Consider the following 24265-nt stretch of genomic DNA (forward strand, 5'->3'; position numbering starts at 1 on the left):
GATGGGTAATAAATGCTGACCAAGTCAACGATGCCCACATCCTTTGAATGAATTTTAAAAAGCAGCCTTTGCTTCGGGATATACACAGTGTCACATTAATGAAGGAGAAAGAGAAGGGAACCTATCACATTTTTATCTCAAGACATCGAGAAAGGATGTGATTTTTACTTCATAGAGAAATGGTCCTGTTAAACAGTGTTTCCTGTCCTGTGTGACAGTGTTTTTTTCCCCACTTTCTTGAAGCACTCTGCCAGATTACCATTGCAAGGATGCCCCTAGTCACTAGCCAGTGGTTCATTTGCTATCTGGGGGAAGTGTACATGAGTGTTGGTGGACTGCTCATGGATTGGCACTGATCTTCACCCTTGGCTGATACTGTCTGCCTAGGTAACTGGGTAACAATGGAGGGTAGAAAATCTGGGCCTTATAGAACACTCCTTTGGCCAAAGGGCAGTACAACAATAACAATTTGCATTTGTATTATGCCCTAGCTCTACATGCTAAGTTGCTTCACAGGATTAACATCAAATGAAAAGGTGAATAATTGCAGAAGTACCACTTTGGATTGGATACCCTGTGGAGGTGATCGTACTCCGTATCAATGGTCAATTGTAAAATACTGGATGAATCTTCCTGGTCTGTCACCACCAGGAATGCATTGGGTGGAGCAATTAAGCTACTAAACCACCTCAAACTGCTCCCTTCCCTGTTTGATAACAAATATGGTTTGTATATGTAGAAACAGTGAGGGCATTGCTCAGGCTGACAGTGTTTAAGGATCAAAGCTCTCCTCATCCTGAATAGCATTTCTGTTTACTGTGCTGAAGAGGTCAGAGCATAGCCTTCAGGGAAAGAAAAAGGTCTTTCAAAACATTATCGATGGGGCATGCTTTCTTTTTCACAATTACTGTGGGAGAGCGAGAAGCTTAAGCTCGTACCTTGAAGTGTTCTATTAATATTTGAAACACTGGGTGGCATGAGAGTGTGTCAGACTCGGGATGCTGAAGTTTAGAACGGCGATTTCCATTGGCTCCCCCGAAGGTGTGATGACATTAGGTTCTGCCTGAGTTTAAAAGGATCTGCTTTCAGAGCTTGGCATCACAGAGGGCTGGTTGCTGAGCTCCCGACACTAGCAGAGTGTGAACCTGAACTACCTTGGAGGGAGAAAGCGGCAAACAGAAACCCCACAGAGAGACATTTGCAGTCTAACCATGAGCGAGGTGAGGCTTATAAGTAAAATGACCTGCATTCTATTGTGCATGTAAAGTATGCTCAATTATTCTGCCTTCAGTCCAGATTAGTTGACAAAACCTTTTCCTCCAGGTCCCAAGTTCAGTTTATGTAATTATGTTTAAACTCGCTGGTGTTTTATTTTGATTTATTCTGCACTGAATGCAATAAAACTGCAATCATTTAAGTTCTCTTTAAAGGAATGCCAAGGATTCTATATGTCAGTCATTTACAACTTAAAGAAAAATTTAAAAAGGATACTGTTTCAGATGTCAACCTCAATAGTCTGAGATAAAATAATCTGATTTAGTCTCTTGTCAGATGGTCACAGACCTGTTGTGTGTTTCCAGCACTTTGCGGTTAGCTTTAATTTTTAAAAGTGTTCATTTTTTTCCGATGAGTTCAATATGCTATGTTAATTTTTATTGTGAATTTCACTTTAGTAAGACACCTCATATTAATAATTGTGTGCACTCATATGTAGCTTTCTTCAGCTATGTTGCATTTTCTCCAAATGGGAGATTTAAGTGTACACTGACAGAAGTATAAAATGCGACGAATTAAAAAGAAACTAATTTATAACCGTGTGGGTGCTTGGGTCCAGTGTTAAACAGAACTGAGATACAAGAGGCATTTGACAGATGCAGAGAGCCTCAGTGTTATGAAGCGAATAATGACAGCAGGATGGGCAGAAGGAGAAAGGAAACAGAGAGCGAATGAAAGTCAGAATGTACAAAAGAGTGCAATAAAGACAAAGCAAAGCCAACTGTAGCACAGATGAAAGAGAGAAACAGGGAGAGTGCTGAAGGCTGCAAGTGCAAAGAAAATCTCTGATAGAGGTGATACAATGAAGCAAAATGAAAGCAGTGAACGTAGATAAATACAAATTAACAGTTCAAAAGAAGAGTGAAAACAAACACGGATACAGTAAACAACATAAATTCAAAGCAGCATGAGGGCAAAAGTACGGGCAGAAAAACACAGGCTTTAAAATCGTAAAAATAATCAAAAATAGCAGTACGTGACTGAAAAAAACGAGAGTTGCATGTGTGTACAATGCATAGCGATTTATTTTTATTCATTCATGGGAAGTAGGCCGTCATTGGCTGGAGTGAACTAATTGCCCATCCCCTCATTGCCCTTGAGAAGGTGATGGTGAGCTGCCTTCTTGAACCACTGCAGTCCATGCCCATCTAACACCCACAGGATTTTGACCCAGTGACATTATAGGGATGGCTATATATTTCTAAATCAAGGTTGTGAATGGTTTGGAGGCAAACTTGCAGCGGATGGCTTTCCTAGGTATCTGCTGCACCTGTCCTGCGAGATGGAAGTGGTTTTGGGTTGGGAAAGTGCTGTTGAATTGCATGTAAAGTTCTTTATGAAAGATCCAGTGAACTATCAGATGTTGGAAGTTTTCCAGAAATTTAAGGCTTTACAATTTAAGCATTAATATTCTTACAATTAAATCCCCCTCTCCTGTTTCATTTATGTTTGAAGAAGTCTGCTGAAGTGAGCGTAAGAACTCGTGCTGCTGGTGAAAGAAAGACATTTTGCTATTTGACTCTTTTTCTGAAAGAAAGAAGTAACTTTAATTTTGAACTTACATTGCTTGAATACCACTTTCTCTAGCTGATGTGTAGATTGTTCACTCCATCTAATGACAGGTTATGTTTAAGATGGGACAATAGAGCTAATGTTTTACTGGGTTATCTGTAATGAATAATAGATTGTTACAGCCTACATTGTCAGAAGCTTTCCTTTTTTTACACCATCCATCTGATTCAAGTCAATCTGTGTGAACGGCAATGTTCACAAGATGTTCATGGTAATCTCACCTTGTGTCAGCTGCTGTCAAGTCATGATGTAAGCTAGAGAAAGGGCAATTCACGTTCACAAAAACTCACGCTTAAAGCATACCTTTCCTCATTATTGACACGAAGGTTCTCAAATTATCCTGAACTTTTTGTTCTGCCTATCTGAGATCGAAATTGGGTGACTGGGGCAATGGAGGTTGTAGTGTTTCTGATGGGGGAGGGCATTATATGATTGTTTGGTGCAGATGAGGGGAGACGCAGTGTGGATGGGGCAAATTGATCATAACAACTTGCAGTTATGCAGCTCTTCTTATACAGTAGAATAGATAGCAAAGCATTTCATTGGTGCATTACCAGACAAGACTAAACACATGAGGAGATATCTAGACAGGTGAGCAAAGGCTCAGGCAAAAAGGTAGATTTCAAAAGGCCACTGAGAGAGAGGTGGAGAGTGGTATTTCTAGAGATTAGAGCCTAGGTAGCCAAAGGCATGGTCATTAATTGTGGGAATAATGGAAATCAGAGATACATAACAAACCAGAGTTAATCTGATTTATTATTGTCACATGTACTAAGATACAGTGAAATATGTTGTTTTGCATGCTAACCAAATAAATCATATCTTAAATAAGTACATCACAGTAATAGAACAGAACACAGATTCTAGTATTACAGCTAGAGAGAAGATGCAGAGAAAGATCAACTTTATTATATGAGAGGTCCATTCATAAGTCTGATAACAGAGGGGATAAAGCTGTTCTTATGTGTAGATGTTGCTTGCACTATGATTTATTCTCCTTTCATTTGCTTATACATCTACAACTACGTATAGGGTTGAAGATGAAGGCAAGAATTTGCCTGGTTTCTTCCAGTTAAATTCTGGGGAAGAGCCATGCAAATCCCGGAAAATAAGTCTCTCAGAAATTTTTTGTTCATTTCTAGTTTCTCCAATGGATGTCAGAAAGAGAAACAAAAATCAAAATTAATCACGGGTTTGTCATGCTTCAGTAAATTAACCAGTGACAAACAAATGAGTGGAAGGTCCAAACTTCCACAATGAAATCCTCGGACAGCTCACTCTGCCCAGATTTAATACAAAAAGTTTATCTTCTTGAATGAGGATGAGCATGAGTCAGCAACTTTGAATACAAGGAAGAGAGGAGAAGGGACAAAGCAAAGGTGAAGGGAGTGGAGCGCAAGAAGAGGGGAGAGAGGAAAAATAAATGACGTGACAGAGGAGAGGGGTGAGACAGAAGGAGTGGAGAAGGAAACGAGGATAGGAGAGAAGAGAAAGGGAGAGGAAAGGATATAAGGGTGCTGCAGTGACCTTTAGAGTTACAGCAAACCAGTGCACACACAAAGCAGTGAGCGATACAGCAACCATTCAGAGCCAGTCCAACAGATGGTCATAGAAATTAAAGATTTATAACCTGTAAATATTTCAGTTGTTGTGGACACCGCAGGACATCAGAGAAATCATTGCTTAATTATTGTTGAGAGGGAAATAACAGAAAGGGAAGGAAGCTAGAAGGCAAAAACAATGGATTCAGGGGAGGGAGCTGAGGGAGCCGAAAATCAAATGATGGTTTCAGAGGGATGACATTAATAACAAAAGTGGATTTATGGGCCCTGAGGCTGACCTCAAACTTGACGCTTTAAAGGATAAATTAGTCAAGCATTTTAATCTTGGGAGTTCTTTCAGTGACCGAGATAATCAGAGGGCCTATTGCCCTCCCCACGCATCCAACTGACAGGCTGCAAGATGTGCTGGATTGAGTCATCCTCACTGATCTCAGGTGCAAATCCATCTGCATTGCCCTCTCTTGCTTCTAATATGATCAGCTTGACTAGAAAGTACACATGCATGAAAGGCATGAGCTGTGATGCCTCCTACAGTTGAAGTGGCTTCCGATACTCATAGAATTCCTACAGTGTGGAAGCATGGTCCATCAAGTCCACACTGACCCTCTGAAGAGCAGCTCACCCCCTACCCTATCTCTGCAATTCTACGTTTCCTGTGGCCAATCCACCTAGCCTGCACATCTTTGGACTGTGGGAAGAAACTTGAGTCCCCAGAGGAAACCCATGCAGACTTGGGCAGAATGTCTGTGTGAAGTTTGCACAGTCACCTGAGGGTGGAATCAAACCCAAGTCTCTGGTGCTGGTGAGGCAATATTGCTAACCAATGAGCCACCACGTCACCATGGTGGTCTCATAGACTGCAATGCCACCCTGCCACCACAAGGTGACGTGGGCTATGAGAGCAGTACAAGGCTTTTTTTCCCCTACACATGGGATTACTAAACCCACTAGAATTTCTGATACTTGAGACAATGTTGGCACATTGGGGTTGCCCTCAGAGACAGAATAGGCAGCAGTGAGGAGTCCATACCCAGGAGCAATCCACGTTTGCTTTGGTGGTGATGGGACTTCTGCCGTGGTTCGGGCCAAGCGCTTTGTTTTTCCCAAAGAGTGTAATGTGTTGGCACAGCAGCACCTGCACTAGTCTGGATTCTGGAGCTGATATCCTCCGAATCCCATCTCTGCTCCCACTGTAGAGGTTATGAATGAATGGTGTCCCTCTACCCATCACAATGACTGTTGTTTCTTCAAGCCCCATTGTCTGGATGCAGATGTGAAAAGTTAGCACTTGATACTGGAGAATGGGCGTCACCCAACAAGCTCATTGCAATTCCTGGTATCGGAAAGGTTAGACCATGTGGGTGGGCATTGATGTTGATAGAGAGAGGTTACCCATGTTGGACAGGAATACACAGTAGTGAAAACTGGAAGAAATGGAATATTATGTAATGATATTGCGATACTATTTTTGATTACAAACCTGAAGGGATAAGATGATGGGCACTCCTTTTATTACGAGTTTATCACTCAAAAGAAAATAAGGGCCAGTCACTGCATAAAATGTACAGAAAATGTATGAGACACTTTGATAAAAGACCACTAAATAATTCGTGAAATATACTGCTATGTTATTCACGCTGATCTTACTCAGTATGGTTGGTTGCTGTTCAGCTCTGATAGCTCATGCCATTCTAGCTTCTGCGTCAGGGTTTGATTTATTCATTTATTCGTTCATCGGCAGTCCCTTGCAGATGAGGTAGGCACTCTTCCATTCTCAGGGTTAGTCTGCAGCTGGCTGTACAGATTGATGCGGCTCCCACAGGCTCTGTTACACTTGGGATGTGATCACGGAAATGGGTGGGGGCATTGGTGTGTGGCAGCGCGGCCCTTTCACTGTGCTCACCTGGCTTCCATTTTTTCCTGACGGCAAGTCTCGAGGACCTCAATGCCTTTCTGGATGCTCCTCCTCCATTTTGGATGATGTTGGGTCAGTGGTTCCCAGGTGTCTGTGGGAATGCAGTGTTTCACCAGTGAGGCCCTGAGGGGATCCCTGAAGCACTTCCTCTGTCCACCTGGGCTGTGCCTGCTGTTTTAAAGCTGGGAGTAGAGCACCTGCATGGGGAGTCTCTTGGTCATGTGGATGACATGCCCAGCCCATCACAGCCAATTAATAATGGTCAGTGCCTCAATGCTGGGGATATTGGCCTGGTCGAGGACCCAGGTGCTGCAGTGACTTTCTTCCCAGCCGATTCACAATTGTTTTTATAACCCCCAATAATTTTATAACAATGTTCCCCAGCCCAGCGTTTTTATAACCCCCAATAATTTTATAACAACGTGTCCCAGCCCAGCGTTTTTATAACCCCCAATAATTTTATAACAACGTCCCCCAGCCCAGTGTTTTTATAACCTCCAATAATTTTATAACAATGTCCCCAGCCCAGCCTTTTTATAACCCCTAATAATTTTATAACAACGTCTCCAAGCCCAGCCTTTTTATAACCCCCAATAATTTTATAACAACGTGTCCCAGCCCAGCGTTTTTATAACCCCCAATAATTTTATAACAACGTCCCCCAGCCCAGTGTTTTTATAACCTCCAATAATTTTATAACAATGTCCCCAGCCCAGCCTTTTTATAACCCCTAATAATTTTATAACAACGTCTCCAAGCCCAGCCTTTTTATAACCCCCAATAATTTTATAACAACGTCCCCAGCCCAGTGTTTTTATAACCCCCAATAATTTTATAACAACGTCCCCAGCCCAGCGTTTTTATAACCCCCAATAATTTTATAACAATGTTCCCCAGCCCAGCGTTTTTATAACCCCCAATAATTTTATAACAACGTGTCCCAGCCCAGCGTTTTTATAACCCCCAATAATTTTATAACAACGTCCCCCAGCCCAGTGTTTTTATAACCTCCAATAATTTTATAACAATGTCCCCAGCCCAGCCTTTTTATAACCCCCAATAATTTTATAACAACTGCCCCAGCATAGCATTTTTATAACCCCCAATAATTTTAGAACAACGTGTCCCAGCCCAGTGTTTTTATAACCCCCAATAATTTTATAACAACATCCCCAGCCCAGAATTTTTATAACCATCAATAATTTTATAGCAACATCCCCAAGCCCAGTGTTTTTATAACCGCCAGTAATTTTATTCCAGTCCTCCCAAGCCCAGTAATATTTATAATTCCACCACCCCCAGCCTAGTGCTTGTCTGACCCCCCCAAGTAATGTTTTGATGCATAAGTAGTTGTTTAAGGCAGTCGTATATATCACATGAGTCGAGGTGTTTAAAATAATTCTCTTAAAATATTTAGTGACATTCCTGTGGCTCCCCATAGAACATTAGTCCAACCTGGTCTCACCACACCATCAGTGATACTGTGCGTTTGGCTATGGAAAGCACCAGAGTCTGGATATTTCCTGGTGGAAGGTGAACTCACTGCAGGTATGAGGTGAGGTAGCAGATTCAGCCATGGAAGTAGATGCTGGAATTGCTGGCATCCAGGAAATCTGGAGTGAAATGTTCCTTCACCAATTCATGATTAGATTACATTACAGTGTGGAAACAGGCCCTTCGGCCCAACAAGTCCACACGGACCCGCCGAAGCGCAACCCACCCATACCCCTATACCTAACACTTTGGGCAGTTTAGCATGGCCAATTCACCTGACCTGCACATCTTTGGACTGTGGGAGGAAACCGGAGCACCCGGAGGAAACCCATGCAGACACGGGGAGAACGTGCAAACTCCACACAGTCAGTCGCCTGAGGCGGGAATTGAACCCGGGTCTCTGGCACTGTGAGGCAACAGCACTAACCACTGTGCCGCCCACAAATCCGGTCCTTTGATCATCCGCTGGAAGGGATCATGGGTGGACCTTCTGCACACATGTCAGAATGAGACCTGGAGAAGTTCTCTCTATCCCACCCTCATAAGTTCTCAGTGGAAGACAACACAGCAATTGACACTTCCCATGAGGCCATTCAGCAGATAATTGATTCAGTTCATTTAAGAGAAATACTGGTTTAATAGCTTTGCTTCAGCTTCAGCGTTCCAGTTCTACACTACAGACTTAGACAGAGAATGTGGGCTGACAGTATAGTGAGGTATTGAGGGCATTCTGCACTTCTGGAGGATCTACATTTCCAATGATGAGATTATCTATCCTCCCAGGCAGATAGCAGTGATCATGATTTGGACAATGAGTAAGGGAGCTCATGCTCATCCCTCAACCCAACATCTCTACAACAAATTATCCGTTATTTATTTATTTTTTGTGGCATCTTGCTGTGCATCTTTTTGTGGCATTTTGCTCTTATTTTTCCCAGGATGGCAGCACCTTGAAGTCATGACAGGCATCACAGAAATTGTAGAATCCTTACAGCGTGGAAGCAGCCCATTTGGCCCATCAAGTCTACATCAAGCCTCCGAAAGGCATCCCACTACACCCAACCCCCTAATCTGTAACCCTGCATTTCCAAAAGCTAACCAACCTAGCCTGCACACCTCTGGGTACTATGGGCAATTTAGCATGGCCAATGTGCCTAACCTGCACATTGTGGGGGGAAGCCAGAGCACCTGGAGGAAATCCACATAGACACATGGAGAATATGCAAACTCTACAGACAGCTGCCTGAGGGTGGAATCAAACCTGAGTCCTTGGCTTTGTGAATCAGCAGGGATAACCATTGAGCCACTGTGCTATTTTGTAATGATGGATGTCACCCCTAAATGAAGGACGCAATCTTACAGGAGTCTGAGTGATGTGTGTTTTGGCAGGTGTTCCCTGACACACAGTGTGGTGAGGACCAACTCCATCTTTACCATTTCTCAAGTAGCATGGTGAGATCCTCGAGAGGCAGCAGTCAGATGCCTATCGACACCGATTAATGCTTGTTGTATTTAATGCCACAACATGCCACATTTATATTCAGCCCCTCTTACAAAACTCATCAATCAACTAGTCGTCAGGGAAACTCAAAAAGGAAACCAGGGTGTGTACTTGGTGGATTCAGCTCAAAGTTTGCTCTAAATCCTCTCCATGAACCTACTCCCAAACTGCAGTCCCAGGTATGGTCAACACACAACTCTCCTCCTCCATGGACACTGGCATCCCACATTTGCTCATCATCATTGACACTTGTCCTATTTGCTGGCAATGCATTTTGGAAGCATAAACCAACATTACAGGGCTCACCAACAATTAGTTTTCAAAGGCTGCAGCAAGGGGACATTGGAAGAAGGACAGGCAGCCAGGGCGTAGATTGGACCAAGGCTGCATCTCCAGGAATCGCACTTTCTCTCTCACTTAGCACCTGCCTGCATGCTTGCAACATGTGGCATGGTGGCTCAGTGGCTAGCACTGTTTCCTCACAATGCCAGGGACCTGGGTTCATTTCCAGCCATTGATGACTGTCTACATGGAGTTTTCACATTCTTCCCATGTCTGTAAGGGGTTCCTTCCATAATGTGCAGGTTAGTTGAATTGGCCATGCTAGATTACCCATTGTAGGAGAAAGTGAGAACTGCAGATGCTGGAGATCAGAGCTGAAAATGTGTTGCTGGAAAAGCGCAGCAGGTCAGGCAGCATCCAAGGAGCAGGAGAATCGACGTTTCAGGCATGAGCCCTTCTTCAGGAATCCATTGTGTCCATTGTGTCCAGGGATGTGTAGGTCAAGTGGATTAGCCATGGGAAATACAGGGTTATAAGGAGTGATGTGGTGTGTCTGGGTGGGACATTCTTTGGAGAGTTGGTGTGGACCTGTTGGGCCAAATGGCTTGTTTCCACACAGGGATTCTGTGGAACATTCCTGCCTTGCGTTACTGTGCTAATGAGCTCAGGCAACTTATCTTGATGCTGAGAAGTCTTCCATCTAGGAGGGGCACACATCTTGTCAAGTGGCAGTGTGCTATATCAATCTCACGCCTAAATATGAACACCTCAGGGCTTCTCTTGTCCCCCTCAGCATCTGGGACAGCTGGGCATTTTTCCATCGAGTTCATGGGGAGACTAATGGAACATGCAAGGCAGAAGAGAGAAAGGGAGAGTGAAGGTGTCACAGTCAATGGTTTGATGTGGTGTTGAATGATTGGGAGTGTTGTGGAAAGAATGAGTGAAGTTTGCTTGGTGGGACATGGATGGTTAAGCACCACCACAGAAGTGGTGTCTCTCCTCATTGGGGATGAGGGCACAGATTTCAGGTCTTTTCTGCACTGTTGTCTTCTCTTGTAACAAAAAGAACAAAGAAGGACAATAAGTGAGGTTAGGATGGGTGGCCGAGCTGTTAGTGCTGTGGCACGTGGGGTGAAAGATGATGAGATGTACCAAAGGGATGAGGAGGCATCATTCAGGGTTAGTGGCTAGGGGGAGAGCGAGTGCAGGAAGATATTGCAGGCTACAGTAAGAGTGGCTGAACCTGAGCCTTGGTGGGTGGTGGGTACAGGAGCAGAGATAGTGTGTGCAGACAAGCAGAAGGATGTTACACTAAACCCAGAGAAGGATCTTTCTTTTCCCTCTCATTTGGTGGCTTCACTTCAATGATGACTCAGCACTGGTGCAGCTGCAATCTGGAGACATGATGTTGCCATTGTAGCTATGCAAATGAACATGTCAGGGTAATTTGTGGAGCTTCCTATTCATATAGACTCACACCATCCCATAACCTGGTGTTGGCTCTTTCATTAGTGGCCAAGGTTTTAACGGCCAAGGTCTTAAATTCTGGGAGTTCCACTGCAGGCCTCTCTCACCCCTCTATCGCTCTCCCCTGTTTTATACGCTCCTCAAAATTTACCTAGAATTGTTCGTGGAATCCCTACAGTGTGGAAACAGGCCACTTGGCCCAAAAAGTTCACAGTGACCCTCAGAAGAGTAACCCACCCAGACTCATTCTCTTACCCTATTACTCTACATTTACCCCTGACAATGCACCTAACCTACACATCCCTGAACACTATGGGCAATTTAGCATGGTCAATTCACCGAAACTGTACATCTTTGGATTGTGGGAGTAAACTGGAGCACCCGGAGGAAACCCTTGCAGGGCAGGGCGAATGCGCAAACTCCACACAGACGGTTGCCTGAGGCAGGATTCGAACCTGGGTCTCTGGCACTGTGTGCTAACCACTGTGCCACCACCCCTTTGTCAACTATCTTCAGGTGGCCTTTGTCACTTTGCCTGATACTGCTTTTGTGAAGCACCTTATTGGCACGTTTCTATGAAGTGAATGTTGCTATATAAATGTCGAACATGTTGAATCAAATTAGGAGTGCTGTGTTTCCCATGCAGACGGAAACTTGATCTAAACCCTGCCCACAGCATTGGACACTGACGTCTGTTCCTGGAAGATGAATAAAGCAATACCAGCTTTAATGTATAGACATAGTTTCTTTACAGAATAAGGCCCTAAGGCACTTCACATAATTTATTATCAACTTTGATACTGAACCACATGAGGGACGGTAGGACAGTTGGTCAAAGGAGACCCTTTAAAGTTGTAACTGAAAGGAGGAACGAGAGTGAGGCAGAGGGCTAGAGGGAAGCACGTCCTGAATTTCGAAAGATTAGAGAAGATAAACGTTAACAACTTTCAGCCTTAGAGAAACAAATTGAAGAGTACAAGGCTTGGTGATAGGTTTACGCTGAGCAAGCTGATCTCCCCACATGCAGACAGTGAAGTCAAACAAGATATGGATCTGAACGACACCCTCGGGATGGAGGGAGGACGTGAGCGGGGGTGTGAGGGTAATTAAAGGAAACGATAGAGAAGCTTCACATCATGTGCAGTTACACAGAATCCAGACTCTTTTATTTAACTGGCAGGCTCATTCAGGCCAAATTTTTCAAAGGGGAAAAAAAATTGCTTTCTTGATTTACTGGGCATTGGTATTAAATTGGAGAGTGAAGGGCAAGTCACGGTTGATTTAAAGCACCCTAATGAGTCCAACTTTGTGAGTGGTTCATCAGCTTTCCGTTTTACCTCCTAAAGTGCTTATTTGTTAAATTGGAGTTAATGGAATGAAAAAGGAAATAATGTTGCCTGTCTTATTTTTACACAAATGACCAATGATCTATGAATCTGCCAGAGATACATTAGTGTCAACTCTGCACGCTGAGGCATTTGTGTGGGAGAAAGCTAACACTGTAGGAATCACGTAGTAATAGAACTATAACAGTAAAGTGAATAAAGGCTCAAAAACGACCACTTCTACTTATAAATCACTTGTAATGTAATAATACAATCCGTCTGCTTCACAGGAATGTATTTAAGACAAAAATGAACACAAAGCTGAAGAAGGAGAGGGAGAGACACTGGAGGTGGTTACAGGTGTGAGGAGGAGGAGAGATGGGTTTATAGGAAGATGAGAATGTCAACGTTGAGATATTGATGGGTGAGGCGTCATTTGGTGTCAGTGAGCACATGGTGGGGGGTGTTAAATGTGTGGGTGTTGACACAAGTTTTATTATGAGTACAATCCTTTTGATGGAGCTCAGTTTCTTGGAGGGTTGAAGATGAAAGGCCCGCCAGGAGAACATGGAATAGTGGAATAAGAAGGAAGTAGTGGGGGCACATGATCTGATTGATGTGGACATGATGGTCTCTGTGATGGTGGGGACGTGAGGTACATTCCCGATGAAGAGCTTATGTCCGAATCATCAATTCTCCTGCTCCTTGGATGCTGCCTGACTGGCTGTGCTTTTCCAGTGCCACATTCTTCAGCTCTGACTCTCCAGCATCTGCCGTCCTCACTTTCTCTTCCTTAGAGTTCAGTTCAAGGTCAAGTAAAACCCTAAGTTTGAAAATGTTCTCTTCAGCCTGAGACATCGGCCATTCCATAGTGATAGACAGATGGCAAATGTTAACATTTACATAGAAACGTAAACATAGAAGATAGAAGCAGCAGTAGGGCATTCGACTCCTCAAACCTGTTCTGACATTTATTATGATCAAGGCTGCTCATAAGACCAGATAACATAGGAGCAGAATTAAGCCATTTGGCCCATTGAGTCGACGCCACCACTTTGATAATGGCTGATTGTTTTTCAACCCCATTCTCCTGTCTTCTCCTCGTAACACTGATTCCTTTAGGAATCAATTTATCTCTGTCTTGAACACACACAATGTCTTGGTCTCCACAGCCCACCACGGCAATGAGTTTTATCGATTCACCACCCCAGGCGGAAGAGATTTCTTCTCATCTCCATTCTAAGTGGTTCTCTCTTCACTCTGAGGCCATGTCCTGGGGTGCGAGTCTCTTTGACCAGAGGAAACATCTTCTCCACATCTAATCTATCCAGGCCACTTAGTATTCTGTAAGTTTCAAACAGATCATTCCTCATCCTTCTAAAATCCATTGAGGTCCACATCATCGGGCTCAATTTCCTAATTTCACATATCATACAGTCAGAGAGTCATAGAGATGTACAGCATGGAAACAGATCTTTCAGTCCAACTCGATCTTGCCAACTAGATATCCTAAATTAATCTTGTCCCATTTGCCCGTATTTGGCCCCTATCCCTCTAAACCTTTTCTATTCATGTCCCATCCAGAAGCCTTTTAAATGTTGCAATTATACCAGCCTCCACCACCTCTTCTGGCAGCTCATTCTATACACTTGTGAGGAATCCCTTGGTCCCTTTAATCACAAGAGCGATATCTATCTCTTTCTTGAAAACACATGGTTTCGCTTCAACCATTTTCTGTGTCAGTGAGTTCCACAGGCTCACCAGTCGTTAAGAAATTTCTCCTCAACTCAGTCCTAAAAAGTTTACCCCTTGTCCTAAAATAAATTTACCCTTTGTTCTTAAACTATAATCCCTGGATCTGGACCCTCCCACCATTGGGAACTTCCTTCCTGCAACTAACGTGTTTAGTCTATTATGAAGGGCTCTTGCCTGAAACGTCGAATTTCCTGCTTCTCGGATGTTGCCTGACCTGCTGTGCATTTCCAGCACCACTCTAATCTAGAACTATTATAGGTTGAATTGAATTGAATTGAATGGAATTTATTGCCACATGTACCGAGGCACAGTGAAAAGCTTTGTCTTGCGGGCAATACAGGCAGATCACAGAGTTAAATAGCATAGATAAGTAAATAATAAGTACACAGTGGCAAAACAAAAACACAGGTACAGGTGAATGCTAAGAATTTGTGAGTCCATTCAGTATTCTAACAACAGTAGGGTAGAAACTGTTTCAAAACCGGCTGGTGCGTGTGTTCAGGCTTCAGTACCTTCTCCCTGATGGTAGAGGTTGTAGAAGAACATTGCCAGGGTGGGATGGATCTTTGAGAATGCTGGAGGCCTTTCCTTGACAGCAAGCCTGATAGATGGATTCTATAGATGGGAGGTTGGCCTTTGTGATTGTCTGGGCCGAGTTCACCACTCTCTGTAACCGTCTCCGATCTTGAATGGTACAGTTGCCATACCAGGTAGTGACACATCCAGACAAAATGCTCTCGATAGCGCACCTATAAAAGTTGGCAAGGGTATTCGCCATCATCTTAAATTTCCTTAGCTGCCTGAGGAAGAAGAGATGTTGGGTCTTTGTATCCTGTGCATCCACATGAAGAGTCCAAGAAAGCTTGTTATGGATGACCACTTCTAGGAGCTTGACACTCTCCACTCATTCCACCTCTGCATTGTTAATGTGTAGGAGGGGCATGAGTAACATCCCACCAAAAGTCAATAATGAGTTCCTTGGTTTTGCTGGCATTAAGAGCTAGGTTTCCTCAGTGCGCCATTTTTCCAGGTTTTCCACCTCCCGACTGTAGTCTGTTTCATCGCCATCTGAGATTCAACCAATTATGGTGGGGTCATCAGCGAACTTGTAATTGGCATTAGTCTGGTATTTGGTGACTCTGTTTTGCGATGTTTCTATAAACTAGCCCTTATTTTTTGAAACTCTTCTGAAACTGAATCACTTCGCAGAACATCCACGTTCTGCAAAAATGACCCTGAGCCTCCAGTTGCCTGCCACTACAACACCCCACCCTGTTCTCTGGCCAACATCTCTGTCTCAGGCTTGCTGCAGTGCTCCAGTGATGCTCAGTACAATCTATAAGAACAATATCTCATTCTCCGCTTAGGGACCTCCCGATTCAATATCGAGTTCAATAATTTTAAGGCCTGAGCTCTCCTATGTCCTAGTCCCAACTGCACACAGACTGGGCCTTATCACATCATCTGCCATTACACACTATCTATTATTAGCCACTAGTGGCTAACAGCTATTTACACTCCCAGCCAGATTTCTATTGACTCCTTTGTCTGTCCAAGTGTTCTTCTCTCTCTTTGGGCTCCATCTCCACCTATTGTTACTGTTTACCCCATCCCTCCACACTATCTTCTGCATATAAACTGACACTTTCTGAGCTACCATAATTTCTGAGGGTCGCTGGACCCAAAATGTTAACTATGATTTCTCTTCACAGATGCTGTCAGACCTACTGAACTTTTCGAGAAACTTTGTTTCTGATTGACAGCATCTGCAGTTTGTACTTAATGATCTGGAGACCCAGGTAGTCTTTTGGGGACCTGGGCTCAAATTTCACCAAGGCAGATGGTGGAATTTGAATTCAGTAAAAATCTGGAATTAAAAATCTAATGATGACCATGAAACAATTGTTGGAAAACCCACCTGGTTTAATAAGGTCCTTTAAAGAAACTGCCATCCTTACCTGGTCTGGCCTACATGTGATTCTAGACTTACAGCAATGGGGTTGGCACTCAACTGGGCAACTGGGGATGGGCAAAAATGCTGGCCTGGTCAATATCATCCATATCCTGTGAGTGAATAAAAAAAACAACGTTGATTGAAAGCCTGCATTGTTCTAAGTGAAGTGACCTTCATTCAATCACCTTGTAAATTCCAGCCATGTTTGTTATGAATGCACAGTTATTAGAAATTTGTTCCGAATATATATCTCTGTCCATCACAGTCTGTTAGGATCGCTTTACAACCTATGAGGCTCCAACAGAATCTGGTATAACTGTAGACAATACGAAACCTCAAAGGTTCATGCACTCTGTAAGTAGTTCTTACTCATTGTTGAATTAATTATAATATGACTAATTGTAAAAAGAGATTAACATCTATAAGACAGAAAGCAACTAGTTTAATGCTCACTTCCAAACTCCATGTTGCAGACTGTCTGCAGTCAGCTGCAGCACTTAAGAACAAATTCTGTGATTCAGTTGATATGTCATAACAGTAATTCGACAAAGTCTGTATTTTGGGTTCTGAACAGACTGCAATTTCCCTGCATTCTGCACAAATCTCAATAAATCCAAACTGAATGACCAGCTGAAAATATAATATCACTTCTTCTGCCTGTGGAATAATCAACTAACATGACCAAAACAATTTGCCTCATCGTTTATTTCCCTGGCCAACAACAGCATGGTACTCTGGATAAATTGACTGCTGTGTGTGCCTGCTAAGCATCAGGCTACAAATACACTTCATTGGCCTGGAGGCACTTTGGAGCATCCTGTGGAACATCTGCACAAAATGCAAGTTCTTTCTTTCAAACAGATGCTGCAATTTAAGGTGATAAGATTCACACAACCTCAATGTGACCAGTAAACCAAGTTTTATGTTGCATTCAATTCTTCCATCTCCCTGGCCCAACCATCCCCAACTGCTTCATTAATGATGTTCCTAACACCATAAGGTTTAAAGTTGGAATGTTTGTTGATGATTGCAAAACGTTCGTCACCATTTATGGCTCCTCAGATATTGAAGCAGCGTGTGTACATTTGTAGCAGGACCTGGATAATATCCAGGCTTGTGCTGATCATAGAATCCTTACAACATGGAAGCAGGCAATTCAGCCCTTCAAGTCCACAATGACCTTCCAAAGATCATCCCACCCAGAGTCACACCCCCATCCTATCCCTGTAGCCCCAAATTTCCCATGGCTAATCCACCTAGCCTGCACATCCCTGAACATTACAGACAATTTAGCATGGCCAATCCACCTAACCTGCACATGTTTGGGCTGTGAGAAGAAACCGGAGCACCCGGAGGAAACCCATATGGACACAGGGAGAGTACACACAGGGAAAGTACACACAGTCGCCCAAGGGTGGAATTGAACATGGGCCCCGGCCATTGTGAGGCAGCAGTGCTAATCACTGAGCCACTGTGCTGCACTAATTGGAAAACATACAAACAGCAGACAACGACCATCTCTGGAAAGAAAGAGCCTAACCATCTCTCCTCGGCATTAGCATTGCTATCAATGTTCTGAGGGTTTCCATTGTCCAGAAATGAAATTGGATTAGCCATATAAATAATGTGACTACAAGAGCAGGTAAACTCACCTCCCCAGAGCCTGTCTACATCAATAACGTGCTCATCAGATGTGTAATGGAATAGTGTCCACTTGCCTGGATGAGTGCAGTTCCAACAATACTCAGTAAGCTCAGTATCATCCAGGAAAAAGCAACTCACTTAATTAGCAATCCATCGAAGACCTTCAAGATTTACTCTCTAAAGCACAGTAGCAGCAGTAGACAGTTGATGTTGATATCATTCACAGGATACTCAGCAGGAATTCAGCATAATCATCATTGGTGGTCCCTTACAGATGAGAATGACTCTCTTCCACTCTCAGGTTGAATCTGTAGGTAGCTATACAGACTGATGTGGATACTGCAGGCTGTGTTACACTTGGGATAAAAGGTCGCCGTGAGAAAGGGTGGGTGGGGCATTGGTCTGGCAGCGTGCTCCTTAAGCTGTTTTCGCCTGGCCGCCATTTTTTCCTGACAGCAAATGTTAAAGTGCTTGACACCTTCCTGGATGCTCTTCCTTCACTTTGGACAGTCTTGGGCCAGTGATTCACAGTTGTCTGTGGGAATGCTGCACTTCACCAGTGAGGCCTTGAAAGTATCCCTGAAGCACTTCCTCTGTCCAACTGGGACTCAGCCCATTGTAGCCAATGAAAGGCAGTCAGTGTCTCAATGCTGGGGATGTTGGCCTGGTTGAAGGTGCTGGTGTTGGTGCATCTTTCTCCCCAATGGCTTCACAGGATCTTGTGCAGGCAGCATTAGTGGTACTTCCCCTAGTGCCTCGACATGTCTGCTGCAGATATCTCAGAGCAGGAGCCACCACAGCTCTGTAAGCAATGAGCTTGATGTCAGATCTGATGTTGTTGTCCTTGAACACCCTTTTCCTCAGACAGCCAAAGGCTGCACTAGCACATTGTGGGTTGTGGTGGATCTTTTTATAAATAACTGCTTTGGCCAACAGAACACTCCTGAGGTATTGGAAGTGGCCAAAGTTCTCTAAAGTTTCCTTGTGAACCTTGATGATTGGAGGTTTGGTGGAGAACCAAACTCTGGAAAATAATCACCAACGCATCCACGATTTCTCAAGCCACCTCCTTCAGTATCCTCCATCAGGCCCCGGGGACTTATCAACCTTCAGACCTAACAGTCTCTCCAACACCAATTCCTGGCAAATATAAATTTCCTTCAGTTCAGGTCCTTCAACCACTGTTACCTCAGGGAGATTGCTTGTGTCTTCCCCTGTGAACACAGATCTGAAGTACCAATTCAATTCTTCTGCCATTTCTTTGTTCCCCGTAATATATTCCCCTGTTTCTGTCTTCAAGGGCCCAAGTTTAGTCCTAACCATTTTTTTTGCCTTTCACATCCCTAAAAAAGCTATTACTATCCTCCTTTTTGACCAGTTTACCTTCGTAGCTCATTTTTTTTCTGTGTATTTCCTTCTTAGTAATCCTCTGTTGGTCTTTAAAAGCTTCCCAGTCCTCCGTTTTCCCACTTATCTTTGCTATAAAGGAATCAATGGTAATAGAAAATATTAGAGCTGCCATGTTTTCTTTTGTTCAATCTCTTAATGATAGCCTCATAGAAGCATGGAATAGAATCATCGAATCACATTTATGGAGATTTGAAGGCATACATGGACATGAGTATCATATCACAGCATTTTGAAGTATCTTAAAGCTCATAATGGTGATCTGTTTTGAAGTTCAGTTTCCATTGTATTGCAGCTATGTAAAAGCCATTTTGGCTCGTGTAACAAAGCCCAAACAGCTAGAGAATAAATAATGATGCAGTCAGATTTTGATTGTGATTTTTGAGAAATTTTAGCCAGAGTTGAAGGACGGAACATTCTTTTATTTGCCTGAAGCATCAAGGCACATGGTCTGTCAGAATACTTGAAGGACAGTAATTCTGCCAATTTAGCACGGTCTCAGTATTACACTGAAGTGTCATCTGCTCATACTCTTGAAAAGGAAACACAACGTTGTGGCTTAGTGCGGTTACTTACCAAGTAGGCCAAGCTGTCAAGGGAACAATTTTAATTAAGTAAATGTTTTCCCTTCTGACTTCACTTTCAAATGGTCCTGGCAAATTGCATTCCTTTCCTCTTTAATAAAAGGAAAAACCAATTAAAATTGTGCTGAAACTTTCCATGGCTATTGAGACCTATATGTTTGAGGACACCTAAGCCTATGTATGGCGTCTGCATGTTCCTCAGAGCACAAAATGGGAACCCACTATTGCCTTTTCAAGGGCAATTAGGGATGTGGCCCTGTTCGCGATGCCCAGATCCTGTGAAAAATTTTATATGAGACCACCTTCTCAAGAAGAAGTCAGAAGTCCACACAACACCAGGTCATAGTCCAAGAGTTTTATTTAAAATCACAAGCTTTCAGAGCACTGCTCCTTCATTGGATGAATCTCATCTGACAAAGGATCAGTGCTCTGAGAGCTTGTGATTTCAAACAAACCGATTGGACTATAACCTGAAGTCATGTGACTTCTAACTTTGTCCACCCTGGCCCATCACCGGCACCTCCACATCATGGCTTCTCAAGAAGAGACATCGCTGTCTTGAAATGTTAACTCTGTTTCTCTATCCACAGATGCTGCCTGACCTGCTGAGTATTTCCAGCATCTTCTGCTTTTTTTCATTTTTTTTACATTATTTTGCTCTTAATTCTTGTAATAAGATAAACTCCATGCTTGCTGTCCAGTTAAGGCAAGGAGGACTTCAACAATTCAAATGGCAAACCAACACTGTCTTCTCGGGGCAATTAGGGATGTGGCTCTGGTAGCGATGTCCAAAGCTTGTGAAAGGTTTTATAAAATAGTGAACCAGTGAAGTGGGAGGTCAAGCCCCAAAGTCTGAACTGACTCACCTGGACAAGTGAATGTTGCTGGAGAAGAGAAAGATCTAAAATAGAGGCACCCTCAAAGATCTTCCTGTCCAGTGATGAGAAAGATGATAGAGTGCAGGGAGGAGACCTCAAGATAGAGCAGCAGTCCTGTTGTTACTCCTGGCCTTCTGTGAGTTTTGCAACCCATGGTGCTGCTAATGCATCCAGCCACATATTACTGCACATTTCCGAATGGCTAGTTCCTTTTGCGGCACATTGTGTAGCATTGAGGCATTCAGATAGTTCCAATGCCCTGGTTTAAAATATGAAGTAAATGCAAAACACCACAGACATTGGAAATCTTAAACAAATGCAGATAATGCTGGAGAAACGCAATAGGTCAGGCAGCATCTGTGAAGAGAGAAACAAAGTTAATGTTTTGAGTCTGGCATAATTTCCTCAGAACTGGAATTCAGCATGTTGTCTTCAGAACAGAGTGCTGGACTCAAAACATTAACTCTGTTTTTCTCTCTCCATAGATGCTGCCAGACCTGCTGAGTGTCTCCAGCATTGTCTGGGAATATTAAGTACTTTTGTTATCTGAATGCCCACTTCCGTGCTGGAGGCAGGACAATATTGGGAATCCATGCCAACAGGGTTACCATTTCTTTCCTGGCATCACTTAACACCTGTGCCTCCAAAACCTTCTCTGAGGTAGAAGTGTGGGTGGATTTGGGGGGACTGGGGACAGTGGGCAGGAAAATTTAGCTCATTACTTACAACCTTTATTCTTGATGGTATGTAGCCTAACAAAGGGAAATCTGCCATACCATGTAAAGAATCAGTTTGCTACTTGAAGGGTAAATTTGAAAATAGTGGTGGAACTCTCAAATACTAACACTGGTACCACTCCTGGTTTTGTATCACAGGAATGGGCCTTCAAAATGCTTTATAGATCGAAGAGTCTGAATCATACAGTGCAGAGAAGGCTCAAGTTAAATCCTCTGATTTTCTGAATTGGATCAGCTCAACAAGGGGCAGCAGTGAAGGAGCAACACCTTCACAACCCTGGTTAGGAAAGGGAATGAGAAAGACACAGAACAAATCAAATAATGGCAACAAGGTCCATAATCACAGGCCCTCCTTCATATTGTATTGTGTTAGAGTGAGATGGAGTGCAGTAAGAATTAATGACTCTGTACCTGGAGAAATAGTTGTTTTAAATAAGGTGGATATGACTGTTCTTGGCCTTTTGATACTTTGTCTTTAATTGGGCTCATTGGCAAAGAAGACAAGTACATCAGAAATTGACACTCTAACCAGTCCTTGCATTGGAAACAGTTCAGGGAAGGTTGATGAGGCTGGTTCCTGGGATGAAGGAGTTATGGAGGCTGGTTCATTGAATATATTCAGGGTTGAGTGAGACAGAATCTTGATCAATATGGGAACCATAATAATTTGATGGCAGAGTTAAGGTCACATTCTGATCAGTCAATTATTGATTGGCGAAGGAAGTCCAAGGGACTAAATTCTTTCCTCTTTCTCCCAATTTTATATTCTTATAAAGAAGAAAGGGTTCTTTATTTTATCCACAACTGCTGTCCACTGGGCTGTGAGGGCAATCTGAGAATTGATCCAACTCCAAGCACAACATTAAGTTCTTTGAGGTCTGTTTCTGTTTGTCTATGTTTATCAACTTTGTAGCTGTGGTACCTGGCCTGGTGGAGAAAAGCAAATTTCAGTTGTTTCCATGTGGTACACGATAACTGCTCGTTATTCATAGTGGAATCTGCATGCTATCACGTGTGATATTTTTCTAGATGACAACTTCAAGGTATACTTCAATACCTTGGAGGTATATGCCACTGATTAGTAGTGTAAGATATTCCTTCATAGAATCTACAGAACAAAAGGAGCCAAAGTAACATGAGTAGGATCCCTTCAGAATCATTGTGCAATGATCTTCCCTCAAATTTATTGCCCATTGTATAATCACATACCTAGCTATATTGCATTTACTCTCATTTTATCTACTCACAGGTGTTATAGACTGGGCCAGACCACTCAGAACATTCTCAAGCAGGCAGCCCAGACCATAATTTTGCATTTTGTTTCAAAGTTGAAAAGCACACAACACCAGGTTATTGTCCAACAGATTTATTTGGAAGCACTAGCTTTCGAAGTGCTGCTCCTTCAGCAGGTGGTGAAGGGGCAGCGCTCCAAAAGCTAGAGCTTCCAAATAAACCTACTGGACTATAACCTGGTGTTGTGTGCTTTTTAACTTTGTACACCTCAGTTCAACACTGGGATTTCAGTAACAAATTACTGAAACTTAATGTGCTTCAGTTGGTGTACAGTGAAAATTACCCAGAGTAAGTTAGCAAGCTTGACTACCAGGTTTTAAAACAGACAAAAGTTTATTCACAAAATTATGGAATGAAATACAAAAAACAAAACAAAGAATATCTACAGAACCCAATCTATCCAAACTAGACTTAATTATGCTGTTCCAATTGTACACAACAGTCCTAATACACAAACCCCTTAAACATAGAGTAAAACTGAAACAGTGGCTTACAGGTCGAAGTTAGAAGGGCAGAAGGAGAGAGAGTTTAACAGTCTTTCTTCACACAGTCCACTGCTGAACTGCCTCAAACTTAACTTTAGCTTTTAGAAGAGATTACTCCCCTTTCATTATACAGGTCACTTCTAAAACATGACCATTCTGGTCTGAAGTCTCATCTGTTCACATAAAAACAAAAGGCCTCTCAAAATCCTTTTTCTTCTCTGTACCAAACCAACCACCTTGGAGCCGGGATCTGGTTTATGAACCCTCTGAAGAAAACCAAGGACACAGTATCATTGAGCTTTATGACACCTCCCCCCTTAAAAAAAACCCATCAACCTCCTAAGATGGATTCATTTTCAAAACCCTTCAAAAACCCCATTAGTAGTCTAAACACATTTATACACTATACTAACTATAAACATCTAAACATGCACAACCGCATGCAAATTCAGGCTGGGGCACACCCGCCAACGAATGCCTATTTATCTCATTCGAGCCTCGATAACGCATCAGCAATCATGTTTTTGCAACCTGCCACATGCATAATTGTCAAACCAAATGGCTGCAACAACAAACTCCATCTAAAAAGTCTGGCATTTTTGTCCTGAATTTTTTCCAGAAATGTCAATGGATTATGATCAATGTATACGATTGTCTCAGATGCATTGTTGGTAATATAAACACTGAAATGTTGTAATGCCAACACCAAGCTCAAAGTCTCTTTCTTCGCAGTTGAGTATTTCTGTTGATGAACATTCAATTTCCTGGAAAAATACCCGATGGGTCTTTCTAGCCCCTTGTCATCCTCCTGCAGGAGCACCACACCGACACCCGCATCACTGGCATTGATAGCCACCTTGAAAGGCTTCCTGTAATCTGGTGTGGCTAATACTGGGGCAGTGGGTAACAGTTTTTAGGCTGTCACATGCCCTTTGATAATGCGCTGTCCAGTTAAACTTCTTGCCCTTTGTTAACAATTCGGTGAGTGGAGCAGCCACACTGCTAACGTTTGGCACAAACATTTGGTAAAATCCACTCAATCCTAGGAACCGTAATACTGCTTTTTTGTCGACGGTGTGGGAAATTCCCCAATTACCTTCATTTTCACATCCCATAGGGCCATTTGTCCGTGTCC

The 24265-nt window shown here is 43.0% G+C and overlaps 1 protein-coding gene across 1 annotated transcript in view; it reads left to right on the forward strand.

The window, feature by feature from the left end:
* The first annotated feature begins 1061 nt into the window (after positions 1 to 1061).
* The window catches only part of pcp4b (Purkinje cell protein 4b), a 139098-nt gene continuing 115894 nt past the window's right edge, over positions 1062 to 24265 (forward strand). Inside the window, exon 1 of the mRNA XM_072585692.1 lies at positions 1062 to 1220. Coding sequence (XP_072441793.1) covers positions 1212 to 1220 — 9 coding nt within the window. The 5' untranslated portion in view covers positions 1062 to 1211. The remainder of the gene's footprint in view (positions 1221 to 24265) is intronic.

The sequence above is a fragment of the Chiloscyllium punctatum genome, chromosome 15 (assembly GCF_047496795.1).
Source record: "Chiloscyllium punctatum isolate Juve2018m chromosome 15, sChiPun1.3, whole genome shotgun sequence".
Lineage (NCBI taxonomy): Eukaryota > Metazoa > Chordata > Chondrichthyes > Orectolobiformes > Hemiscylliidae > Chiloscyllium > Chiloscyllium punctatum.